The following is a 26162-nucleotide window of genomic DNA, read 5'->3' on the forward strand; positions in this document are numbered from 1 at the left end:
GTCTCTTAGAGCTTGGTTTGACAAATTTACTAAAACAGTAAAGAAGTTTGCTTATTCACAATGTCAATCTGATTATACTTTGTTTATAAGTAGTTCTCCTAGTGAAAGAATATCCAATATTATTGTGTATGTGGATAACATAATTCTAACAGGAGATCATGAAGAGGAGATTAGCAAACTCAAGAGATTTCTTGCAAATGAATTTGAAGTTAGAGACTTGGGAAATTTGAAATATTTTATTGGGATGGAAATTACAAGATCCAAGACAAGTATTGTAGTTTCTCATGTAAGTATGTTCTTGATCTACTTAAGGAAACTAGAATGCTTGGATGCAAACCTTCAGATACTCCATTGGAGATTGTAACTGAAGATAGAGAGGAAAGGAAAAATGCTCCTACTAACTAACAAAGGAAGATATCGGAGACTAGTTGGTAGACTTATTTATCTATCACATATGAGGCCTGATATTGGTTTTGCGGTAAGTGTAACCAGTTAATTTATGAACAATCCCACTGAAGAGCATATGAACCGATTGTATCTCATTTTGAGATATCTAAAGAAAACTCCTGGGGAAGGTCTATACTTTAAGAAGAGGAATATTGAGGTATTCATTGATGTAGATTAGGCTGGTTTTATTATTGATCGCAAATCAACTTCTGGATATTGTACTTATGTGTGGGGAAACTTGGTAACTTGGCATAGCAAAAAACAAACAGTTGTGGCTTGAAGTAGTGTAGAAGTTGGATTTAGAGCAATGGCTCACGGAATATGCGAAGGAATGTTGTTAAACCAATTGCTCCTTGAACTTAAAATTGTTTCAGGTGATCAAATTAACATATTGTGTGATAATCAAGCTGCTATAAGCATAGCTAAAAATCTAGTTCATCATGATTGAACTAAACATATGGAGATAGATAGACACTTCATAAAAGAAAAAGTTGAAGATGGGACTATCAATATTTCCTACATACCTACTACTTTTTAGACTGTAGACATTCTAACCAAGGCTCTACTGATGATCAAATTTGAGGATATGAGATCCAAGCCGGTTTACCTAACATTTACAACCCAGCTTAAGGGGGAGTGTAGAAAATTTATAGTTATTCACTTTTGAATATTCTATTTGAGTGTATAGTTTGTTATAATTTTATTCCTAGGATGTTTCTTTTCCTTGTTGTCATGAACCTAGGGTTCATAACAGGTTTAAGAAGTAATTGGGAAGGGATTGAATTGGAGAAGAAATTAGAATTGAAAGAGAACTGATAACAGAATGATTGGAGGAGGAAATGGAGCAGAAATGGGGGAAAGAAATCAGTAGAAAGGGAGAGAGTAATAGAGAGAAACAGAAGGGAGATTTAGAGAGAAATGTAGAGAGGAAAATCAGATATTCAATATCAATTTCAGCATATCCTATCCCATCCGTTTACATAGCCTTATATAGGCATATTTGCTCCTAACTAACTACATAACAACACCCATGTGCTTCTAACCAATTGCTAAAATATCTAAAATATTTTCTAACAACTATTATCAACCTATTACTATATTGCCCTTCTATAGATTCTTGAGTCATGACACTTGTTTGGCAGTTTCTAAGTTATAACCGACTCCTATGGAACAGTTAACATCTGTATCATATATATGGCTCTGTAAATTTCAAATGCAGAGATGTTGATTTTCTATCAAAATCTACATAAACAAAGCAAAATAAAAGAACTATAAATATTGATTAATGCATGCGGGTCAGGGTCTTGTACCCTTTCTCAAACAGTACCCATGCAAGTATTTTTTCCCCATCCACCCTGTTCTGTTAAACAAAATTTTAGGTTTATATCAAGCCTCAAATATACCAAATTTGTTGGATACCTGTAAAGTGAAGTGAAGAATTGCCATCCCTATTTTTTGTGCTGTCATCAGTGGTTTTTGGCATCATTAGAGGTTAAAACCATGGCCAAATAAGATGTTACAAACCTAATCACATCATGAACACCGTGATCTTGTACTATCAACGTAGACTGTTGACATCATTAGGCTAAAAAATGTCCATTCTCCAAATAAGATGTTACAAATTGCATATATTTTATGTAGAAGTCAATCACACTACTAAAACTTACTACAATATTAAGATATAGAGGAGCTTTTGGCTACAGTGAAGTAGGTTTATATTGAGAAACATTTCAATCAAGTATTTGCATTTGAATGTAAATTCAAATTCCTTGATGCATGGTTTGCAGGGTGTGCAAGGGAGGCACTGTGACAAGTGTTCTGCATATAAGCCTCCCAGGGCTCATCATTGCCGTTCTTGTAGAAGGTGCATTCTAAAAATGGTAGGTACTTCTATTTTCCTTTTTCATGGCTAAATGATATATAACCACCGTGTCAGTGTAACTAGACAATCAATTTTTAATTTCCTCTTAACACTAACAAATTGCATGCAGGATCATCACTGCAAGTGGATAAATAACTGTGTTGGTTATAGAAACTACAAAGCCTTCCTTGTCCTACTCTTGTATGCTACAATGGCAACCATTTATTCTTCGGTAAGTTGATGATCTCCATTTCATGATTTTTATTTACTTGTTTTTGTTTAATAGTACCAACTTCCATAAGTTATGAGATGTCTTTGGCATGCATAGGTTGTAATAATTAGCTGTGCAGTTCAGAAGGACTGGAATTTTACTGAAAAGATTCCCCTCAAGATCTTTTACGTAAGTCAACAAGTGATACATCTATGTTGTGCCGTACTTCATGCAATGACTTGGTGTTTGTGGTCAAGCTTTCTTTCCTTCTAGTACAAACTTTGGGAGTTACAGTCCCAGCTTATGTGTCAAGGTCTTTGTCTGGTACAAAAACTGGCCAATATCATCCCTTATGTTGTTTGAACTTCAATAAACTACATATACTAGACTTCATTTGAAACTGATTTGTTGTATAAGAATCATTGATATGTGAACATGAGATATACACTAAGTTACAGTGATTTTTAAAGGTGCAAGATGAGGAATGACAGGTAAGGAAAATGCTGTATCTTTTCCCCATGGGTCATGCATTAATGTTTGGCTTAAAGGTAATGAAAGATATAGTATAACATTATTTAAAATAGAATACATAAGAAAAAATAGATAGACTTTTGCCCCCCCTCCCCCCCCCCCCCCCCCCCCCCCCCCCAAAAAAAAAAAAAAAAAAAAAAAGAGGCAAAGAACCTGCACTCTCATACCTCAAGGGGACTCTGTTTTCTGTCTGTTAACTTGGTTTTTTATATGTTCTTATAATGTTTTTAATTTTTCAATTTTGTCCCACTTGAACACTTCTGGTATTCTGTTGTGTCCATGATTTGGATTGAATGTGCCCGGCAGATTGTCATATACATGACCAACAACAACGAACAACATATCAAGCCTTTTCCAAGAAAAAAAAAATCAAGCTTTAATCCCACTAGGTGGGATTAGCTATTTGAATTCTAGCTTGCCAATCATTCTATCTATGGATGAGTACATTGAGTATATGACACATTTGAAAATCAAAAGAAAAATCAAAACTGGGTGAGTTTACTACAAGACTTTACATATATAACTGCCATAATGAAGATGTTAAAAACCAGCATAGTAACTAGTGTCAAATCTAGCTAAGAGGCGCAATTAGGCTTCTTGAAGATAGTTGGAGCCTCTCACGGTGCAAGGGATCCAACATCTATATCTCTAGATTCAACTTAGATTGGATTTGATCTGGTTTCCTTATAGTTTTGCACCAACTGATGGAAACCAAGCATTTCATTCAGATCTGGATACCCAATATAATAGTATTTTTGTTATGAAGGTTTTAGTATTACAAAGTCAAATCTTTTGAACTCCTTAATTATATATGTCTTTTAGAGTTTCAAGACTTCCTAATTATGAATGTGTCTTGAAGTTCCTAGTTAATGCATGCCTCTTGGGTGGCCAAGCCTGTGGGTTTCCAACTCATTAGTTTAAACTAATGTGCTTAATTTAAATCATTTTTCGGCAATCCCCTACTTCATTTAAATTAAGCATTGTTGGATATCAGTTTTATGGGAATCTAGGAAGGAATATGCTTAACTAATGGTACCTTTAGGATTTGAACCTTTACATAGTACAAATATACCATGCTTTTCTGGTAACTAAGTAGGCAACCTTGAACACAAGAAATAGGCAGGAACTGAGTGGACAAAAAGCTTGAACTCATAACCCATTTTAATAAACAAAGGATATCACACACATTCCTTCAGAGGTCTTTGTACTTCTAGAGCTAGCACGTTTATAGTCTGTCCTCAATCCCAAGTTCACTAAGTGCTCTAGAGAGTCCAAGGTCTCATGTGAAATTACTAGCTTCAACTATTAACTAGGTATGTCTACCAAGAGTGTGTTCTGTCACACTTCAACCAATTTGGTTTATAGACTTATTCAGTGAATAATATCACCTCAAAACAATAGGACACATTTGTATCTATTGCGGGATAATACAATATCATAGAGAGAGACTCCTCATTCTCTATTTCAAATAGATTAACAGCATAGTTGTTACTTAGCTTGTTTTCCCATTGAACCTGTGATCAAATTGGGTTTGTACTAGCTACAATCTCAGGTACATAAATTAAGTTTCATCTCCTTTGCTATCCATGAAATCAAATCTCATTTGGCCTTTTAGATTAAGAATGTGTTAAGTCTCCTTAGATTTGCCATACTAAATGGTTAGAAATCCTTTACAAATTAGCTATTTCACATTAGCATGCCTCAATAGATCTGGATTTTCCATTGTCAATCTCACTGTAAGCCTTCTGCATTTTGTAAGAGCAGACATTGGTTTATTTCATATTAGAACATCTAGCAATATATGCCGCAACCATTCCACTTCTTCTCCTGCAGAGAATAAAGTGAGAAATTTTGATTCCATAGACAAGTGTGCAATACAAATTTGCTATTTAGATTTTCAGAAAGTAACACTGTCTGCTAATGTAAAATGCCATTGCATTGGCCTATTTCTATCATCTAGGGATGAATATTGTACACTTCCAATACAGTAGGAAATATTCCATAATGTGGCCCATGTTTTGAAGAACCTTTAAGATATCTGAGAACTCTGGGAAGTGCAATCTTATGTGAATTTCTAGGATTCCTGTATGTCTTGAAGGCTATATCTAGTCTTGTGCGGTGCATAAGGTAGTTCACCTTTATGCCAAATTGAAAGTATGCTAATTGGGAAGCAGGTTCACCTTTATGTCTTATCAACTTGGCATGCATGTGAGCTATATGATTTAGAAGCTGGACTACATTCTTAATAATTGAATGTCTTGAGACATTCTTAATATAACTTGACCAAGTTAATGCAATCCCATAATCAGATTTGCTTATTTGTATCCCATATTTTTTACTCTCCAAATCAGTGTCCAATATAGTATATCATCCAGTTATAGGCATATGAATACACTAGAATACCTCTGATTTTGTTGTACACAACCATCAGCACCAATATGCATTCTATTGGTTCAATAAGATATGCAATTGCATCATCAATGAAAGTAAGAATGTTTTCCACCTCTTGCAAGAATACTGATCATGTCACAAATAATTCTTTGAATTTAATTAAGTTTGTTGGAATATCTATAAAAACTTTTGAATGAAGGCTTGGTCAATGTATATCAACTACATGCAATGCATTTGTCATGATTTTTGGGACAATAATTAGATATCAATCCTTTCTTAGCCATAAGCTTCATTGTGTTGAAATGGACACGACAAAGTCTACCATGTGTGGCAAAATACTTCTTTGCTTAATTATCAAAGGATGTACGCGGCCCTCTTTTATGGAGGGAGAATGAATACAAGAAAGGAAACTAAGAAAATACAAAGAAAGGAAAACTACATATTTACAAAGGTAAACAATATACACAATCATTAGGAAACTTTCCTAAGACCAGATTAGGAAGTATCCTATTCTGGTTGTAGAAACTTCCAAAGAGGCATGATCTCTTCTTCAAGTCTTTCCATAACTAGGCTGCCATATCTGACCTTACCATAACTAGGTTGCCATATCCTCCAACACTCCCCTTCAAGCTGGAGAATGGATATCTGCCATTCTCAGCTTGCATACTAGATCTTCAAACCTCTTGGCTGCTTGACCCTTTGTAAAAATATCAACCACCTGTTCCTCAGATGAAACATGAGGGATTTGAATGAGGCCTATATCTATCTTTTCTTTTATAAAGTGACCATCAATTGCAATGTGCTTCGTTCTATCATGCTGGATAGGATTGTGTGCAATACTTATGGTTGACTTATTATCACAAAATAGTCTAAGTACACCTTGAGTCTCGATCTTCAAGTCCTTTAGAATGATCCTTAGCCAAAGCAGCTCACATATACCAATAGCTATTGCCTCGAATTTTGATTTTGCACTTGATCTAGTCACAATACTTTGTTTATTGCTCCTTCAAGACACTAGATTTCCACATAGGAAAACACAATACCCTGTAATTGATCTTCTATGGGTAAGAGATCCAGCATAATCAGCATTAGTAAAGCCTCTAACATCCAATTCATTTTCTTTTTTGAACAATATTCCTTTTCCTAGGGTAGCTTTTAGGTAGCTAAGGATTTTCCTTATGGCCTGTATATGTTCTTTCGTTGGGTTGTGCATAAATTGGCTTACAAGACTAACAACAAATGTGATATTTGGCCTAATATGGGAGAGATATATCAATCGGCCAACCAACCGTTGATATCTCCCCTTATCAATTGGTTGACTGCTAGGATTTTGCCACAATTTGCAATTAGGTTCTACTGGAATACTAGATGATTTCCCCCTGGTCAGCCCCATTTTGGCCAACAAATCCAAGATATATTTTCTATGAGATAGAAAAATACCATCTCTAGAGTAAGCCACCTCAATTCTTAAGAAGTACTTGAGGATACCAAGATCTTTAATTTCAAATTCTTGGGCTAAATTCCCTTTCAGCACCTTCTGTTCTTCCTCGTCATCACCTGTGACAATTATGTCATCCACATAGACTAGCAAAACAGTAACCTCGCCTTCCCTTGAGTGTTTTATGAAGAGAGTATGATCACCCATGCTTTGATTGTATCCCATAGTCTTCATGGCCTTCGAGAATCTGCCAAACCAAGCCCTTGGGGACTACTTGAGCCCATAAAAAGCTTACTTGAGTCTCTTGAAATCCTGGAGGCAAATCCAAAAAAACTTCTTCTTCTAGGTCTCTATGTAAGAATGCATTTTTTTATATCAAATTGTTGTAATTTCCATCGAAAATAAGCAGCCAATGAAATAAGAATTCTCATCGTTGTCATCTTTGCCACAGGGGCAAATGTCTCAAAATAATCTATGCCCTAAGATTGAGTATATCCTTTGGCCACCAATTTTGCTTTATTTCCAATGTCCCATCAACCTTATATTTCACATTGAAAACCCATTTACAGCCTACCGGCATGACCCCCTTTGGTCGAGAAACAATCACCCATGACTGATTTTTCTTCAATGCTCTCATCTTCTCCAACGTGGCTTCCTTCTAGTTTTGATCTTTTAAAGCCTTATCTACTGATTGAGGAATGATAATTGAATCCAATGATGCTAGGAAACCTTTGTGACTTGGTGACAGTTGATGATAGGACAAAAAATTAGCCAAGGGATGTTGGGTACATCTTTTGACCCATTTTCTAACAGCAATAGGAAGGTCTAGATCATCACAAATTGGGTTAGAAGGTTCTGGAACAAAAGATTGTATAAATTCCTTACCTTGATTAGGATTAGATGGTGATGTTTGCTGAGAGTTTAGATCAGGTTGTCTCCTTTTGAATACATAGGGAGATCCTTTAAACCTTACTGGCAGCTGTTCTTAATGAGGGATGGCTGGTGTACTACTGTTTGACTGAGTTTGAGCAGCAGGAGGAGACTGAGGGAATGGAGATTGAGATTTGGGTAATGCTGGAGCTGAGTGCTGTTGCTGTTGCTGTGGGATAGAGATTGGGGATGCTTCTAAGAGAGGTTCTAAGAGAGGAAGTACATCCCCATTGCAAGAAGAATGGTCACCATCAACTAAATTCTCCCCCTGTTGGGTGAAGAAAAGAATGGTGTAGTCTCAACAAAGGTCACATCTTTAGAAGTTTAAAACTTCTTGGTAGGGGGATGATAGTATTTGTACCCCTTTTGAGTAGGGGAATATCCCAGAAAAATACACTTTAGCGCCCTAAGATCAAGCTTGTCTCTATGTTGCTTGGGAATGTGAACGGAAGAGACACAACCAAAGACTTTTAAGGGAAGAGGGGAATGCAAAGTTAGGTTCGAATAATGGGTAGACATAAACTGAAATGGGGACTGGTGATTGAGGATTTTGTTGGGTACCCAGTTTATCAAGTATGCTGCGGTAAGAATGGCTTCACCCCAAAAATGCTTAGGCACGTGATGATGATGGAGAAGTGTCCGAGCAACATTAAGAAGATGTCTCATCTTCTATTCAACCACTCCATTTTGTTGTGGAGTGTCGACATAGGAAGACTCATGGACAATCCATTCTTGTTGGAAAAATTAATGCAAGTGATTATTAAAGTAATCATTTGCATTATCAGTTTGAAATTTTTGAATAGAACAGTGAAATTGAGTGGAAATTAGCTTACAAAAATAGGGCACTATGGTTCCAATAGCCACTTTGTCTTTTAATAAGAAAATTCATGTCATACGAGTGCAATCATCAATAAAAGAAATGAACCAGTGAGCTCCAGAACAATTTGGTATTTTAGAAAGTCCCCAAATATCTGAATGAACCAAAGAAGAAGGCTCGGAAGATCTTTTATTACTAGCTGGATAAGACACACGATGTTGTTTAGAAATTACACATACATCACACTGAAAAGTACTAGGATCTAGAGACTTAAACAAAGAAGGAAACATTGATTTTAAAAGAAGAAAATGAGGGTGACCAAGCCTATAGTGTTGTAGCCAAATCTGAGCAGTAGGATTAGAAGTGAATTGAGAAGAGCTAGTAACCTTGGACAGTTGATTTCCAGTAGAGCAGCCTGCCTTGTGCACCAAAAAATACAACCCGTGTTGTTCCCTAGCAACACCAATCATCTTGCCCATCTTCAAGGCCTGAAATTCACACATATTAGGGGAAAAAATGACAAGGCAATTCAAATCATAAGTAAGTTGATGAATATTCACAAGGTTGGTGGATAGGTTTGGAACATGCAACACGTTTTTGAGAGTAATATTGGGACTAATGATGACTGTACCTTGACTTTTAATGGAAACTGAAGTTCCATTGGCGATAGTAATTTGTTTGGAAGTGATAATTTGGGAGAGATAGAATGGAGAGAGAATTCAAGAGGGGAAACATAAGGATTCTGTTATTCCCAAAGATACCCTCCACACTTACACCTGCCTTCTTAAAGGCTTTCTTCTAGCTATCTTGTAACTGAAAGATTTCTTATGAAAAAATAGCGGAATAGAAATCTTACTTTGAAAACTCCAAGATCGATAACTCTACCATTTAAATGCTAGGATCGATTTGTTGTAAAAACACAACTCTACACCAAGGGCAACTTGATTACCAACTTAAAGAAGCAGCAACCAAAATACTTTCACAACCCAATATGCTTTCTTTGCTAGTCTTTTATTCTTCTCACTAGAAGAATACTTGTATAATCCTTCAATCCTCAAAACACTCTCAAATTGATACCTTGGATGAAATGAGTGGTGCTCTATTTATATTTGAGTACCACCCCTTCCCAAAGGACTTGTCTTTGGAGAAAGGGTGCATGGAACCTTCCAAGTAACCACCCATAACCAACTTGTTGGGAAATGATGTGTGGTGACATTGGTGTAACCACCTATAACCACCCATAACCAACTTGGTGTAACCACCCATCATGGTGACTTTTCATCCATAAGGAAGGGAGAGAGAGACTTATGTGTTGCCATGTGTCAGCATGTGGTTAAGTCACATGTCAATTGCCTAGTGGTCCATGTGTGCTTCCATGTCATCACCCGATGACATGTCATTGCCACCTCACTTGATGACATGTCACTCAGCTAGTGTCACTCCCTCGAGCTGGGTCCAGCTACCTTGAGTTGACTTGAGCTAGAGTGAGCTGGGTGAACTGGAGTTGAGCTGGAGTGAGTTAGCTTAAACTACTGTGAGCTATTCAAAAGTCACGTTGAGCTCTCTCTAGCTATCTCGTGAGCACATTACTGCTAAGCAATTCATGATCCATCTGATCAAGTTTAACTTGTGCGTACACAAGTATTCACTCAAATTCCAACAGCTCCCACTCGCACATGGTAAACTTGAACCAATCATCAGTAACACATCAAGAACACATAAAAGCAAATGCAGACTCATACAAGGCATATGGGCCGCGACCCTTTGGCGAAAGTTGAGTTTTTCTTACTATGCAACTGTTAAGTTAGACATAGCAGATTTTCTCAAATCGATGTGACCTACCTATCTAAATAGATAGTTGTCAAAATGACTCCCACTGTCATTAGCATTAATGGTTATAACTATTACGTTCGCTTGATACCTAAGACTTGTTGATACACATGTTTGGCTACTTTCAATCCCTTTTGTGAATTGAAACTAATTCAAACTCATGAACCGTACCAAACAACCATGCTTTAAACCGCTATGCAGTGGAGGCTTGTTTCGCTGAGAAACATATGATCCGAATCGATTCCACATACAAGCGACAGCGTATTCAAACAAAGTCTTTCCTGAACTCACTATCTTACAACTATGAGGTATTTAATTGCCCAACAAAGAAACCAACAAACCGCATGTTCTCATGGTCATAGGTTACCCATTAAAGCAAAATAAATAACTCATAATCACAAAATAGTAGTCAATAGTCACTAAAGGCATACAAAACTGAGAAGGTCACACAACATAAGAGATAGGGATCACTCTTAGTTACTTCTTGGTGGTCACTATATTAAATGTACACACATGGTATGAGACATGTGCCACGGTATCACAAGCCACTTAAATGATTTACTACAAGAACTACCCAAATGCTCCCACTTAAATCATGTCTAGTGGAATTCTACCAAGTGTACTCCCACTCAAAAGAAATGGTCTCGTTCAACTTGGAGCATATGTTAACATTTGAATTAATAATACCGTGCAAACGCTAACCAAAACACACATGTTTTGTCTGAACTTCTTTAGGAATTCTGGTCTGGTTCATAGGTTGAGCAACAAATGTGGGGTACATATATGCTTGGTGAATCACACATCACCTCATCTTGAGGTTCTAACACAAAGAACTCATCAAGGCGACTAGCATACTCAAGATCACATCCACAAATAATGTGACTACCTCGAACAAGCATCTCATGATTGTGTTGGTATTTGAGTAAGTCTTATCCTTAGTTCACAACCTAAGGGCGGATTGCCCGTGTGAGAGAGCCAATCCTCAACCTATACTTGACATATCCTTTAGGTGTTATGGAATATGCTAATTGTAATGAAAAGAATACATCTACTCATTTCATTAAAAAATAACCTTGAATACAATATGGTTTGCATGTTACAAGGAAGTACAATCATATCCTACGCAGCCCCATTGCTTGAACATGACGGGCAAATAAATTAGGTTGTATAGGCTTAGTTAAAGGATCTGCCACTATAGCTGTCATAGGTATGTATTTCAAACAAACTTCCTTGGACTCAAGTGCATCTCTCACAAAATTATATTTTATTCCAATGGTGCTTGGTTTTCCCATGATACTTTGGATCCTTTGTATAAGTTAAAGCTGCTTGACTATCACAGCATATTGTGATAGGCTCATTCTTGCAAGGCATTATACTTAAATGGGAAATAAAACGACCAAGTCATATGGCTTCTTGTACGGCAACAACACTCGCCACAAACTCAGCCTCCATGGTGGATAAAGCCGTACAAGTTTGCTTTTTACTACTCCAAGAGATAGCCCCACTGTTTAACAAAAAAATATAACCCGATGTAGATTTGCATCTATCCTTATCACCTCCCCAATTAGCATCTTTGTATACAACAAACTGTAACTACCACCTTGGTAGCATAAACAATAATCTTTCGTACCTTAGGTAACGAAAAATCCTTTTGATACACTTCCAATGTTGACTTCCAGGGTTGGATTGATACCTGGCTAATAACCCAACAGCTTGATTTATATCAGGTCGTGTACACATCATGGCATACATTAGGCTCCCTATAGCACTTGAATATGGAACTTGTTCCATTTCATGTTTATCTTGAGGGTTTTGTGGACACATTGCCTCACTAATTTTGGCATTATGGGCAATCGGGGTATTCATTGGTTTAACATCCTTTATATGGAAGCATTCAAGAATCTTATCTATATAAGTTTCTTGAGATAGAGCTAGCAACTTTGTAGCCCAATTCCTTAGAATCTGAACTCCAAGGATATGTGCAGCTTCTCCCATATCTTTCATTTCAAAGGTTGATGATAACCATCATTTGATGACTTTCAAAAACCCTTTGTTATTACTTGCTAATAGAATGTTATCTACATATTGTGACATGACCACAAATTTGTCCTTGGAATGCAAGACATATACACAATGATCTCTATCCATCATTTTGAAACCATAGCTCAAAATTGATTGATGGAATTTTAGGTACCACTGCTTAGAAGCTTGCTTCAGGCCGTATATCGACTTCATTAAGTGACATACCTTTTGTTCTTGATCCTTAACGACATAACTCGCTGGTTGTGTCATATAGATTTCTCCACTCAAATCACCATTGAGGAAGGCTGTCTTAACATCCATCTGATGTAATTCCAAGTTCATATGGGCTACTATTGCAAGTATTACCCTAACAGAGTTAAACCTGACAACAGGTGAGAAAGTGTCTTGATAATCAACACCCTCTACCTATGTGTACCCTTTGGCAACCAATCGTGCCTTGTACCTATCAATGGAACCATCCGCTTTTCGCTTGATTCGAAAAACCTATTTGTTCCCAATTGCTTTCCTCCCTTGTGGAAGATCAACCAAGTCCCGGACATGGTTATCCCTCATAGAGTTTAGTTCTTCTTCCATAGCCATTTTCCACTTATCTGAATCAGGACTACTAAGTGCATCCTTAATAGTGCGAGGTTCATCATCCACCTCAGGTGAAACCATGTTCACTTCATCATTTAGAATCCACCATTTCTTTGGCCGTCTAAATATTCTTGAAGACCTACGCACACTAGGAGAAGGCTCATGAGGCACAGGTCCTAACTTTCCAAATTCAGATTTAGTGTTATGGACATAGGTTGCACAGCCCCAAGGCCTTAGATTGATCAAATTTGGCCTTCTTTTAATCCATAACTTATAAGGAGTAGAAGATATTGATTTAGAGGGCATCCGGTTGAGCACATATGTTGCTGTTAGCAACGCATCTCCCCAGTAAGACATATCTAAGTTGGTTTGAGCCCTCATAGATCTCACAATGTCTAAGAGAGTGCGATTCTTCCTTTCGGCCACTCTATTTTGTTGGGGTGTATTAGGAATAGTAAACTTCCTTTCTATTCCTTTTTGCTCAGAACCCCTTAAACAAATTAGATAGATACTCACCTCCATGATCTGTCCTTAGACATTTGATCGTAGTATTAAGTTGATTCTCAACCAATTGCACATATGCCAAGAAGCAACTTATTGCTTCACCTTTAAACTTTAACGAGTACACGTGTATAGCGAGTATAGTCATCATTGAATGTGAGGAAATATTTAAACCCTTGACTAGATATCACATTCAAGGGACCACATATGTCAGAATGTACTAGAGCTAATGGAAACTGAGCTCGGGACCCTTTCCCAAATGGTATTGTAGGGAAAAAATAATCTCGCACAAAGCCAAAACACTTTCTGTTAGTAGCGAACAAATCGAATCACAAGTGATAGCAACAAACACAAGAACAGAAAGTTAAACTTCCCTTTTAAAAATACCAATGAAGGTTACAGCTTATTCAAGGCTCAGATCTGTATATCATCACCTACAGCGAACCAATGAGAAGCTCTCCCAAACCAAAGTCCAATCGGCCCAGCTCGGTACCAGCACACAGCAAGAAGATCACACAGAAATGGTTCACACAGAGACCCAACGAGTTCAACTAGGTTTCTCTTCTTTTTCACACACTCGTCCCATCGAACCCACATAGGTTTTATAGCCATCAAGAGATAAACCGAAACCAGTAAAAAATCCGTCAAAGGAGGATAAAGGAACCAGGCTTTCGGAGAAGATAGAAATGGCGAGATAGGAGGAGAGGATAAGCTAGGGTTTTGGACAGAGTCGCAAACGGCCAGAGAAGAAGTAGGTCACAAAACGAGAAACAAGTATTATATACCTGGGAGAGGGCTGGCCGAGCTGGGCTTCAATTTGGGCCTGAGCTGCTGGGCCAAAATTGGCCCTACCTCCTCAAAGGCCCTTTGGGCTTGCTTCTCTATTTGGTGACCTGCACATTGGGTTGAATCCACACAAAAGTGGCCCACATGATCATCATAGCCTTGGGATGTTTGGTATCACAAACAACAGGTATCCTACTCATCTTTCCAGCAAGGCAATATTCACATGTAGGAAGAGACAAATTTCTCAAAGAACCAAGTAAGCCTTCTCTGGCTAACCTCTTCATTCTTGATTCTCCTACATGCCCTAATCTTGAATGCCATAAATATTCATCTTGCCTTTCAGCTATAAGACAATGAGTGTTTGAATTTTCATTTGAAGAATTCAAAATAAAGAAACCATCATGTAAGAAAGCAGAACCAACAAACTTCTTATTGGAAAATAGTTCAACTTTATTTCCATGAAATGTTAATTTAAAACCAAGATACAAAAGACAAGATATAGAAATCAAGTTTCTTCTAATCTGTGGTACATAAAGTACATCGAAATTTCACAAATCCCGATTCCTTGTACTTCAAGTCGTGCATTATTTCCAACATATACCCACTTGGTATTTGGTGGAATCTTCCTGAAATGCATGAACAACTCATGATCTTTTACGATGTGGCTGGTTGTTCCTGAATTTAGGACCCATCCTAAGTTAATCAACCATGAAAGTACATGATGCAACTAATGCATCAAATGTAAAAGGAGTAGAGTGTACCTTTGGTATAGTGAAATCACTTGCAAAATGACCCTTTTGGCCATAGTTGAAGCACTTGATTTTCTTGGGATCCTTTTCCTTCTTGGGATCTTTTCCCTTCTTGTCTCTGAACTTCTTTACAGACAACTTTCCATTCATTCTTTTCTCTTTCTTGAAACCTTTGGTCCACTTCTTCTTCTTTTTAGATGCCTTCCCATTGTATGATTAGGCTTTTTCATATAATTCTCAAATTTGAGAATTAGTGCTCTTTGCCTCTCTCGAGAGATGCTACCAAACTTTTCTTTAGCCTTGTCCCATATAGCTTTGGCTGATTCGAGTACCACGAAATCCACCATGATGTCATCAATCATTGCACTTAGCAAAGTGATTCTTGCCATGGTAACTTTATTTTTTAAAATTGACATAATCCATCTTTTGTTGGGGGCGTTGCCTTATCACCAGGATCTATCATGGTTTCGGTGATCATTTCAAGGGTTTCTTGCTTAGTTAGTATGAATTGAACCTTTTGTTTCCATATAGCATAACTAGCGTATACCCGTGCCTAAAGGCACGGTGTAAATATTATTAAGATTAAAATATAATTATAATTTATACGTATTATGTTAAAATTTGTGAAGAACTTGTAACAAATTTGCTTGTATTAAATGCTCTACAAAACTCAAATAAGAAACAAATATATAAGATTTATAATGTTTACCAATATTGCAAATTAAAATATAAGAGCAAGTAAAAAAGAAATTGTAAACACTGAACAAAAAATATAAATTAAAGTTATTGTATACTTATTAATGTTTTATATTAAAAAGAAAAAAAATTACTAAATCTATATAATAAAGCACATCAGTAAGTGCTCTACAATCTGAACAAATTAAATTGAAAATTAAATATCAAACAATACATACCAACCTGTATTTTAAAATTACTAAAAAAAAAAATAAATATCAAATAATGCACAACAACTAATACTCTGCAATCTAAAAGAAATTAAAATTAAATTGCACACCAGTTAGTGTTACTGACATCAAATGGGAAATTCTGGTTTGAGGTCGGAGAACCTTGGGTTCCTTGATCGCACACTATCGAGGAAGCCTTGGGTTCTCGACCGTGAGTGGTCGAGAACCCTTGTGTTCTTGAACCTTGGGTTCCCCGACCATGCGTGGTCGGGAACTTTTTGATTTTTATATTATTTTACTTAAAAAATTATTGTAATAATATGAATAAATGAATTCTTTTTGAATATTTGCATCTTTAATAATATATCATTTTATTAAATGCTATAGAGCCCATATCCAAATGCATAAGAGAAAAAAGGAGAAAGCATGAGAATTACATCTGATTGTGCTCCATGCCCCATTCGAATGTTAGAAACAAAGGGTGAGAAAGCTATGCGAGTGACATCTGAATGTATGGCCTCTCCATCCAAATGCTTCCCCAAGCCATTCGAATACATCATGCCCCATTTGAATGTGGCCAAGCATCTAACACATCCGAATGGCTCAAATCTCCTTCGAATGCCTTACGTTAAACACTGCCATTTTCTTCCTTATACACTCAATCACACCCACACCACTTACACATAACACCCAAGCAACTTACACCTAACATCAACATGCCAATCCATTAAATCCCACAACATTACATTATAATCAGATTAACATCAAGGCATGCAAAATCATTCCCAAGTCCTAACATTGGGTTACTAAATAAATTTACTAATTTTTTTTCAAATGTCACAAATTAATCAACATTAAAATTATGATATTTGTAAAAAAAAGAAAAAATTGAACACCTCTATAAATTATAATTCAACTCATCTGCTTGAACATCTTTATTGTATTAGATCATGAACTTACATACAAAATTTGATTGAGAGTTTACGCTTTATATTTAATTAATCTAATAAATATCAAGATTAAAATAATTATAATTAATACACGGGCATCACTATGAGACTACACCATGAGATTACTCGTGTATACAGTTTCGTGTATCACAACTATTTGCGACCCATCTAAAAAACTAAAAGATTTTTGAAGAATAAATATTACACTCTATTATAATAATAATGTAACAACATTAACAATTTTAATCTACTATTTTAATCTTCCTTTCCATAGCAAATTAAAATAAAATAGCAGATTAAAGTTAACATTTAATCACAGGTGAAGGAAGATTAATCTGCTATTATTGTTAACAGAAAAGGAAGATTAAAATTAAATTAAATTAATATTAACAGTTAACAGTTAACAGATTAACAAATAAAATAGTAAAAAAAAAAGAACAAAATACATATAAGAACAGAGCCTAGATTATATATAGGAAAGAGAAATTGGGAGCAGCAATCTGGGAGCTACAATACACGAAATATATATATAAGCTCTGCCTTAAAACTTATATATAAGAACAGAGCTTATATATACACAAATATAATATTATACTGAGCTTATATATATATATATACAGAGCTTATATATACACAAAATTACATAAGAAGCTTCTTGAGGGAGCTACAATGGAAGAGCCAGATGTCACAGCGAGCTGCGGCAGGAAGCTCTGTTAAATACATAATTACATAAACTCTGCCTTAAAGCTTATTCCCCTTGAGGCAGAGAAAGCCAGGCAAAACATATTCCACACACAAAATACATAAATATACACACACACAACACCGATGTATTGCAGATCACTCCTCCCAACTTCTCTCCTTTCCTTCAAAGCCCAAGCTTCTCCACTCTTCACCCACCAAAGATTGCCCAAAAAATACTCAAACCGCAGGCCACAACTCTCTCTAGCAAAAACCCAAATCAGATGCACAGCAGAAGCTGCCGGTGGGCCAGGAAATTGGGACAAATGGATACCCAGGGAATGCCCCACCACTTTCTTGCATTCTGTTGACTCCAGGATTAAGTTGGTAATTTCCTTTTCTTCTGCATTTTTTATTAGTTCTAGATGAAATTGGGCGGATTGGGTGGTTTAATTGGTCGGTTTTGAGTGTGTGCTATTTGTGGTTTTGTTGATGGGTTTTGAGTTTTTATGGTTTTTAACTGAATTTAGGATAATTGAATAAAGTCTTATAGCAATTTGTTGTATTGTTTTCTGGATTCAACAGTTCTGTTGCAACATCTTGACTCCTGCATGTAGTTTGACATTTCACTTCTATTAGGTTTTCTTACTTAACCAAAATAAAAGACGAAAAAGAAAAAAACGTTTTGGTTTTCTGGGCATGGAGCTTGAAGGATTGTTTGTTTGCATTCATGACAAAAACAACAGTTTTCTGGGCATGGAGCTTGAAGGATTGTTTGTTTGCATTCATGACAAAAACAACACACACACAGGGAACTCACACACACAGGGAACATTACTGAAAGAAAGAAAGAAGATAGAGATTGTGGCATCCGAGAACATTACTGAAAGAAAGAATGAAGATAGAGATTGAGGCCAGAAACAGTGGGAAAGATCGGCGATTGACAGTCACGCTCTGAACCACCTCTCCTCCATCTGTCTATACATATACGACGGGTGTGTGTGTATATGCGTATGTGTGTGTTTGGGGGTGACGCGTGTGTGTGTTTGGGTGTGTGGGTATATGTATGTGCATATATATATATATCTATATATACGTGCCTGTGTGTATACAATGGGACAGCCATAAGAAAAAACAGAGAGAAAGAAGCAAAAACAATGCGTATATATAATGAAATTAGAGAGCTTACTTCTGAGAGAGGAAACAAAAAGGAAGAAAGACGACCCACAACGACAAAGGTGCAGGCCCACGGCCATGGCGGATATCCAGCTATGGCCGTGACCCACGCTCGCCAGCAGCGCGCACCATCGGCGATGACGAACGATGCCATGGGTGCCGTTGTCGCCTTCTGCCTTCTTTGTTCATCACCATCCACCCATTGTTATTCTTTCTCTCTCTATCTCTCTTTCTCAGAAACCCAAATGGATGAACAGTTTATTTATGAAATTAAAGAAGAATCGTTGGGCGGGCAAATAGGAGAAGAATTGTTGAGCGGGAAAATTTTTAATCCTAGCCATCAAATCTTTAGAAATTGATCCAAGCCATTAAAATGTCTTTCTCTTGAAACATTTTCAAAAACCCTTGTGTTTTATTATATAAATTATCAACATCAAGCTTCAAATCTTTATTAAGCTCGGCAATTATGCCCTTAGTAGCATTAGCCATCTACATGCACATGCACCCATTAGTAACTTGTCCATAACTTTTCATTCAAAGCATTATACTAATCAACCAATCAAATAACATACATACTCAATCCAAAAGTATGCTTTTATCATATAATCAAAACCTCATATGCATGCATGTGATCAGCGTGTTTAATATAATATGTGAATGAAAATACAACCTCCTTTTTTTTTATATATTTGCGATGACCATAGCTTGTTGTAGATCCAAGGTATGATAATTAGTTATAACTGTAGATCAATACTGAGAATAATCAGCCTATTGACTCAAGGGTCAACCACAACTTGCTGTAGATCCAAGGTATGATGATCAGTTATGACTGTAGATCAATATCGAGGATAATCAGCCTATTGACTCAAGTCAGGTCTTACCAATACAAAGATCAGCCTAGCCCGTTCTTAAGTCACCTTTCTTTAAGAAAGGATTTTCATCTTAAAAACAACCACATATTTATGATACATCATAGTAACAAAATAACATGTATTATAAAACTGAAACAATTAAGTAAGAATATGAATTCATAATATTGCTTTAGTCATGGCCAAATAAGATGACACAAAAGAAAGGTAGAAGAGAGAGCAAAAGGCACAAAACCTTGGCTCTAATACCATTGAAAGATTTCTTATGGAAAAATAGCTAAATAGAAATCTTACTTTGAAAACTCCAAGATAGATAACTCTATGTTTTAAATGCTAGGATCGATTTGTTGTAAAAACACAACTCTACACCAAGGGCAATTTGATTACCAACTTAAAGAAGCAGTAACCAAAATACTTTTACAACCCAATATGCCTTCTTTGCTAGTCTCTTATTCTTCTCACTAGAAGAATACTTGTATAATCCTTCAATCCTCAAAACACTCTCAAATTGATACCTTGGATTAAATGAGTGGTGCTCTATTTATATTTGAGTGCCACCCCTTCCCAAAGAACTTGTCTTTGGAGAAAGGGTGCATGGAACCTTCTAAGTAACCGCCCATAACCAACTTGGTGTAACCACCCATCATGGTGACTTTTCATCCATAAGGAAGGGAGAGAGAGACTTATGTGTTGCCATGTGTCAGGATGTGGTTAAGTCACATGTCAATTGCCTAGTGGTCCATGTACGCTACCATGTCATCACCTGATGACATGTCAATGCCACCTCACTTGATGACACGTCACTCAGCTAGTGTCACTCCCCTGAGCTGGGTCCAGCTACCTTGAGTTGACTTGAGCTAGAGTGAGCTGGGTGAACTGGAGTGAGTTAGCTTAAGCTATTGTGAGCTATTCAAAAGTCATGTTGAGCTCTCTCTAGCTATCTCGTGAGCACATTGCTGCTAAGCAATTCATGATCCATCTGATCAAGTTTAACTTGTGCGTACACAAGTATTCGCTCAAATTCCAATAGTAACTCCCTAACGACTTTCAGCTACTCTTATAACTCCCCTAACTGCATACAATAACCCATTCCCCTGTCAGTTACAATCGTTATTGCCCAATTATCCCTTATACCCCTAAGTTCATAACAATTCCCCTCCCCTTAAGAAAATTCTTGTCCCCAAGAATTTTGAACAACTGTGCCTTCTTCTTCACCCAATTCTAGCCGATTCTTCTTCGTTTTCATCCTCTATTCCTTCCATGTTAAGGAGCTGTTTTTGGCATCAGTGGCCAGGGTTGAATTTATCGCCACACTTATGACATAATTCCAGCTTCGGTCTCAGCTCCATAGTAATTGATTTGGCTGTATCAGGGTTGGGATAAACCTTATAATTCAAATGCACTTGATTCCCTTCCAATGGTTGATAAAGCAAAGGTTGAATTTTCATTTCCACCACGTACTTATTGCAAATCGCTTCCAATGTAAGCTCCTGTAGCTTTGCCTTCTCAATCGCCTGTTTCATTGTTGTAGGCATCAACGTCTTAATTATAGGTCGTAATTCATCCTTCAACCCACTAATAAAACTAGATACAAAATACGACTCAGTTAAACTTGGCTGAGACAACCTCAATAACGCCCTCAATTGTAATCAATCACCGAACCCTTCTGCTTCAATTTATTGAATTCTTCAACTACATCTGACATTTTTTTCTCCAAATTGGCCACACAATTCCTCCTAGAATTCTGGCCAATTCATTGCCCTACCCTCGGCTTGCCTCCAACCTTGATACCACACGTCAACCGTATTATTGAGATAGGTTGTCACCAAGGCTATCTTATGCTAACCAATCCGATAAAATTCAAAGAATCTCTCATAACGACAGATCCACCACCTCAGTTTAACCCCCTCAAAGATTGGAATTCCCAATCGAGGCATAGGTGTATGGTTAAGAATTGAAGAAGCAGTACCCCTCACTTGGTTTTCCCGCTCCCCCGTAGGCCTATCTTCAACTTCCCACCTTCCATTCGGCTTGGGCTGAATGCCATCCCGGTCCAAGATTGGTTTAGTACCCGTTCTTGGAGGGAAATCCGCCGATAGACAGAATTGTGGTAGGGCGGACAACATGTTAAACATACTGTCGATCTTTTGCCCATAGTGATCTGCCCATTCTTGGCCCTTCTCCAACTTGCGTATGCTTTCCTTAATGGCTGCCATATCCTCCCAATTCTAAATCTTCATGGCTACCATGTCCTCCTGCATGCACAACATGCCGGACTCCAGAGCCTCCATTCGATTCTTAAGCTTCTTCAGTTGGGTGCCTTCCGCCTTGGTGTTTGGTCGTTCTTCCTCGCCTTGGGTCACTACCTTATCACTACTATCTTCTTAGCCAATTCCGACAATCTTAATCGATGGTCTTGCGTGTCTGTTGGTTCTTCCTCGCCTTGGGTCTTGGCTCTTGGCTCTTGCTCGCATCCGTCACCCACACCTTTGATTGTTGCGCTTGCTCACGTTCGTCAACCCAACCACACCTTGGGTCATGCATCGCTGGGAACGCTGGCTCTAATACTAAATTGACATGACCTCAACTGGAGAGTTGATCAATTAAGTAATTCTTGAAGAATTATCGAGAAAAGTACAAAATGTGGAAGAAAAATTGATAGATTGAGAAAGAAGGAGATGGAAGAGAGATAGAATAGAGAGAGAGAATTCGGGAGAGATAGAACAAAGAGAGAATTCAAGAAAGGAAACATAAGGATTCTATTATTCCCAAAGATACCCTCCACACTTACACCCGCCTTCTTAAAGGCTCTCTTCTAGCTATCCTGTAACTCCCTAACAACTTTCAGCTACCCTTATAACTCCCCTAACTACATACAACAACCCATTCCCCAGTCAATTGCAATCATTATAGCCCAATTATCCCTTATACCCCTAGGTTTGTAACACCATCCTCCCAAGATAATATCAATATATAAATCATTATATTCACATGAAGATTTTCGTTAACATCATAGTAGTAGAAGAGGTAGAAGCACCTTTCTTGTGGGGGTTCTCAAACTTTAACTCATTTCCGAGCAAAAGAAAAGTTAAGGATGTATGGTTTGGCCAAAAAAGAAGCAAAACTTGTAGTTAGTGAAGCAAAGTCAAAAGCGTATGAAAATTTATATCGACTTGATACAAAAGTTGGGGAATATAAAACTAGCTAAAGCGGGATTTGAGCCAATTGAAATGCATTGTAGACAAAAACCAAAAAGTACTAGTAACTGGGGGCCATCATGGAGAAAAAGAGGGATTATTTCTTAAAGATATGCAAGGAAGGTGGAGAAACAAATGTTCTATTCGACATCTTAGCAACTTGAAGAAGATAGTAATTACATGTTTAATAAAGGTTTATGGAAAAATGGCAAAAGCCAACATTGAAAAAATTGAAGACCAGTAAAATATTTAGACTAGGATAAAGATGTTCAAAGTTATTGAAATTATAGCAAAAACAAGCTAATGAGCCACCACCATAGTGGTAGCCTAGAAGTTCGGGAGTTGTTCTGTGTCTCCTAGGTCTGGGGTTCAAACCTTAAACCCATATTACTTGCAAGATAACCCAAACCCATGACACTAGAATGAGTGATGGATGTAGGTCCTAACTTGTGCACTATTGTGGGGCTAGGGTGACGGGATTACCTCCACGTTGTAGCTATGGCTCAAACCGAACATCCCCTAATGAGGAAGGACCATCATGATCATTGCCTAGAGGAGGTTGCTACACTGGTCGTCCCCCTTCCTATTTTAATTAGGAAAAAAATAAAGAAATCAAGTCAATGAGCCACACTATGAAACTTTGTGATAGATTAAGAAACTAAGGTGCCTAAAAACCAATTTGGTTTTGTGCCTAGATGGTCAACGCTGGAGGCTATGTACTTGCCGAGATACTTAATGGAAAGGTGTAGAGATTACAAAAGAATTTACGTATGGTGTTTATAGATTTAGAAAAAAGCGTATGACAAAATTCTTAGAGAAGCATTATAAAGGTTTTAGAGATGAAAGTCTGAATTGCTTATATGCATGTTTTAAAAGACATGTATTGTGAAGCAAAAACACATGTAGATACATGTGGAGATAATGAGACTTTTCCAATTACAATTAATGATCCACATTAAGGAAAATTAAGAAAAACTTAGGTGGTAAACTTGTAGATATAATGAGTTATAAGAGCCTTATAGAAGATAAGGCCATAGATTGCAATTATATAGGAACTAGACTTCATGTAGCTGAACCATGTAGTGTGAAGGCTTGATATATTGTTATGTGCATTACCCTCTTGGCAAGTATATATGCTTCCTAGTTTTTTGTTGAAGTTCTGCATTTACTTTCCAGAATTTCTCTTTCAGCAACCTTTTTTTGCACTTCATGGATCAAACTAGTTGGATTTCTGAAACTGGAGGAAGGGCGGCTGCAACTCAACTTCATAGCAACTTTTGTTGTGATATATTGAGATTTTCATGACATTTACAGGATTTAAAGTCATACCTAAATTTTCTTTTAGGTTGATAGAATTGTCTAGTAATGGCACCACAACCCAAGAAAGGGGGGGGGGGGGGGGGGGTGAATTGGGGTATTTAAAAATTTTGATTAAACTTGAAATCTTTTTTGACAAAAATGAGGATTTAGTGCACAAAAATGGTGATTGATTGAACTGTTTAATAAAATAGAGAGAATGAAAAATGAAAGCAAATAGAGACACAAAGATTTATAGTGGTTCATCCAAATGGCCTAATCCACTCTCTTAACTCCTTATTGAGGACTTAAAAACTCTCTAAATCCTTCTACTTGATCCAAGTAGGCCCTCTAGTCCCCAAGACTAGGAATTACAACCTTCTACAAATAATGTAGGCCCTCTAGCACACTTGCTAGGAAATACAACAGATTTTACAAATAAGAGAGACTAAGAGATAAATCTCTTAGTTACAAGATCTCTTAATAATGACAAGGCTTGAAATCAAAAGATACAAATTTAAAGTACAAGGCCTTGAGAGAGAATGTAATAGAACACTAAAGCACTTGAAAATTTATGGCACTTGAACACTTTGTAATAAATTGATCTAAGAGCTTTAAATGATCCACCAGCTCCCTATTTATAGTGCTTGATGAGTGCTTTCAAAAATATGGCCGTTGGAGGTAGTTGGGATGCATTAAATGAGCTCCAGAACTAGCCGTTGGAGAGTCTGCGAGAAAAACGGTTGACACATTCTAAGAATCGCTCGATAGATTAGTCCATAAATTTGAAAAATGGTTGAGACTTGGAGCAAAAACGGTCAACTGGTTTTTATGCAGTGGACGCCGACTGCACTTGGCCAAGAGCCATTATTTGATCGGTCAATAGGCTATGAGAGTCGGTCGATAGAAAGGACCAAAATGGTCGACCGTTCTTTAGAATTGGTCGACAACTCGTCCTTTGCTTTTTAAGAAATTTTGCTCCATTTTCTCCAACACTTAAAAACCGATTTTGAATCACATTTAGAAGATTCTTTGGACTCATAAAACTTTGTTTTTCCAATCTCCATCAAGATGAAATGATTTGTTCTTGAAGATGGGTTGAAATTGATTTTCATTTGAAGTCAAAGGATGCATAGAAATTGGTACAAAAATCATCTTACAAATGGATTTTGGGACAGGGATATAAAACCAATGTTTTTCATTATCAAGGGTATAAAACCAATGTTTTTATCATCAAAACCAAAACCAAGATCAAAATAACATAGGTCTCAGCTTGTACTGTTACTTGTCTATAATAAATCCTTTTTATTTTTATCCTGAATGTCATTTCATGCAGCTCCTATGAAATGCATCTTTTCTGTAGCTCTCTCTCTCTCTCTCTCTCTTTGTATACCTGTTATTTAGTACTCTTGACATTTACCAAAGTATGCTCATTCTTGAAGCAGTTGTCAGCTTCTGTAGTTAGCCAATTGAGTGTTATAGTTTGCATCTCTCATCATGCCCCTTTCACATGTAGCTTACATGTTTATGCATGCTTGGTGCATATTATAATTGTTAATTTTTCTTGCTTATATTTTTTTTGAAGTTTTGCCCAAGTTGCTTGAATGGCTTTAGAAAATCTAAAAGTAGCACAATTTTCAGATAGTTTCTGGTATGATGATTCCTGGCTTAAGCTTAACACTGGGAACTCTCTTGGGCTGGCATATCTACCTTGTCATTCATAATATGACAACCATAGAGGTAAACTTGTTTCCACATTGGATTCTCAACAAGTATATATTTTTCTAATTGCTTAAGATTTGAGTGTGGGATCGTTTCCCAGTATTATGAGGACATAAGAGCAGCTTGGCTGGCTAGGAAATCTGGACAAAGTTATCGTCATCCTTTTGATGTTGGTGCCTACAAAAACATTACCTTGGTCTCTCTCTCTCTCTCTCTCTCTCTCTCTCTCTCACACACACACACATGTAACCATGT

General features: G+C 37.1%; 1 protein-coding gene across 3 annotated transcripts in view; it reads left to right on the forward strand.

Annotated features, from left to right (window-relative positions):
- Positions 1-26162, forward strand: part of LOC127806173 (probable protein S-acyltransferase 15) — a 56548-nt gene that overhangs the window by 29645 nt on the left and 741 nt on the right. The window contains exons 2-6 of one of the 3 annotated variants that reach the window (XM_052343281.1): positions 2235-2327; positions 2439-2540; positions 2637-2708; positions 25827-25925; positions 26008-26103. In XM_052343281.1, the coding sequence (XP_052199241.1) occupies positions 2235-2327; positions 2439-2540; positions 2637-2708; positions 25827-25925; positions 26008-26103 (462 nt within the window). The remainder of the gene's footprint in view (positions 1-2234; positions 2328-2438; positions 2541-2636; positions 2709-25826; positions 25926-26007; positions 26104-26162) is intronic. The other 2 variants (XM_052343283.1, XM_052343282.1) reach the window with 2 other exon arrangements.

The sequence above is a fragment of the Diospyros lotus genome, chromosome 7, assembly GCF_014633365.1.
Source record: "Diospyros lotus cultivar Yz01 chromosome 7, ASM1463336v1, whole genome shotgun sequence".
NCBI lineage: Eukaryota > Viridiplantae > Streptophyta > Magnoliopsida > Ericales > Ebenaceae > Diospyros > Diospyros lotus.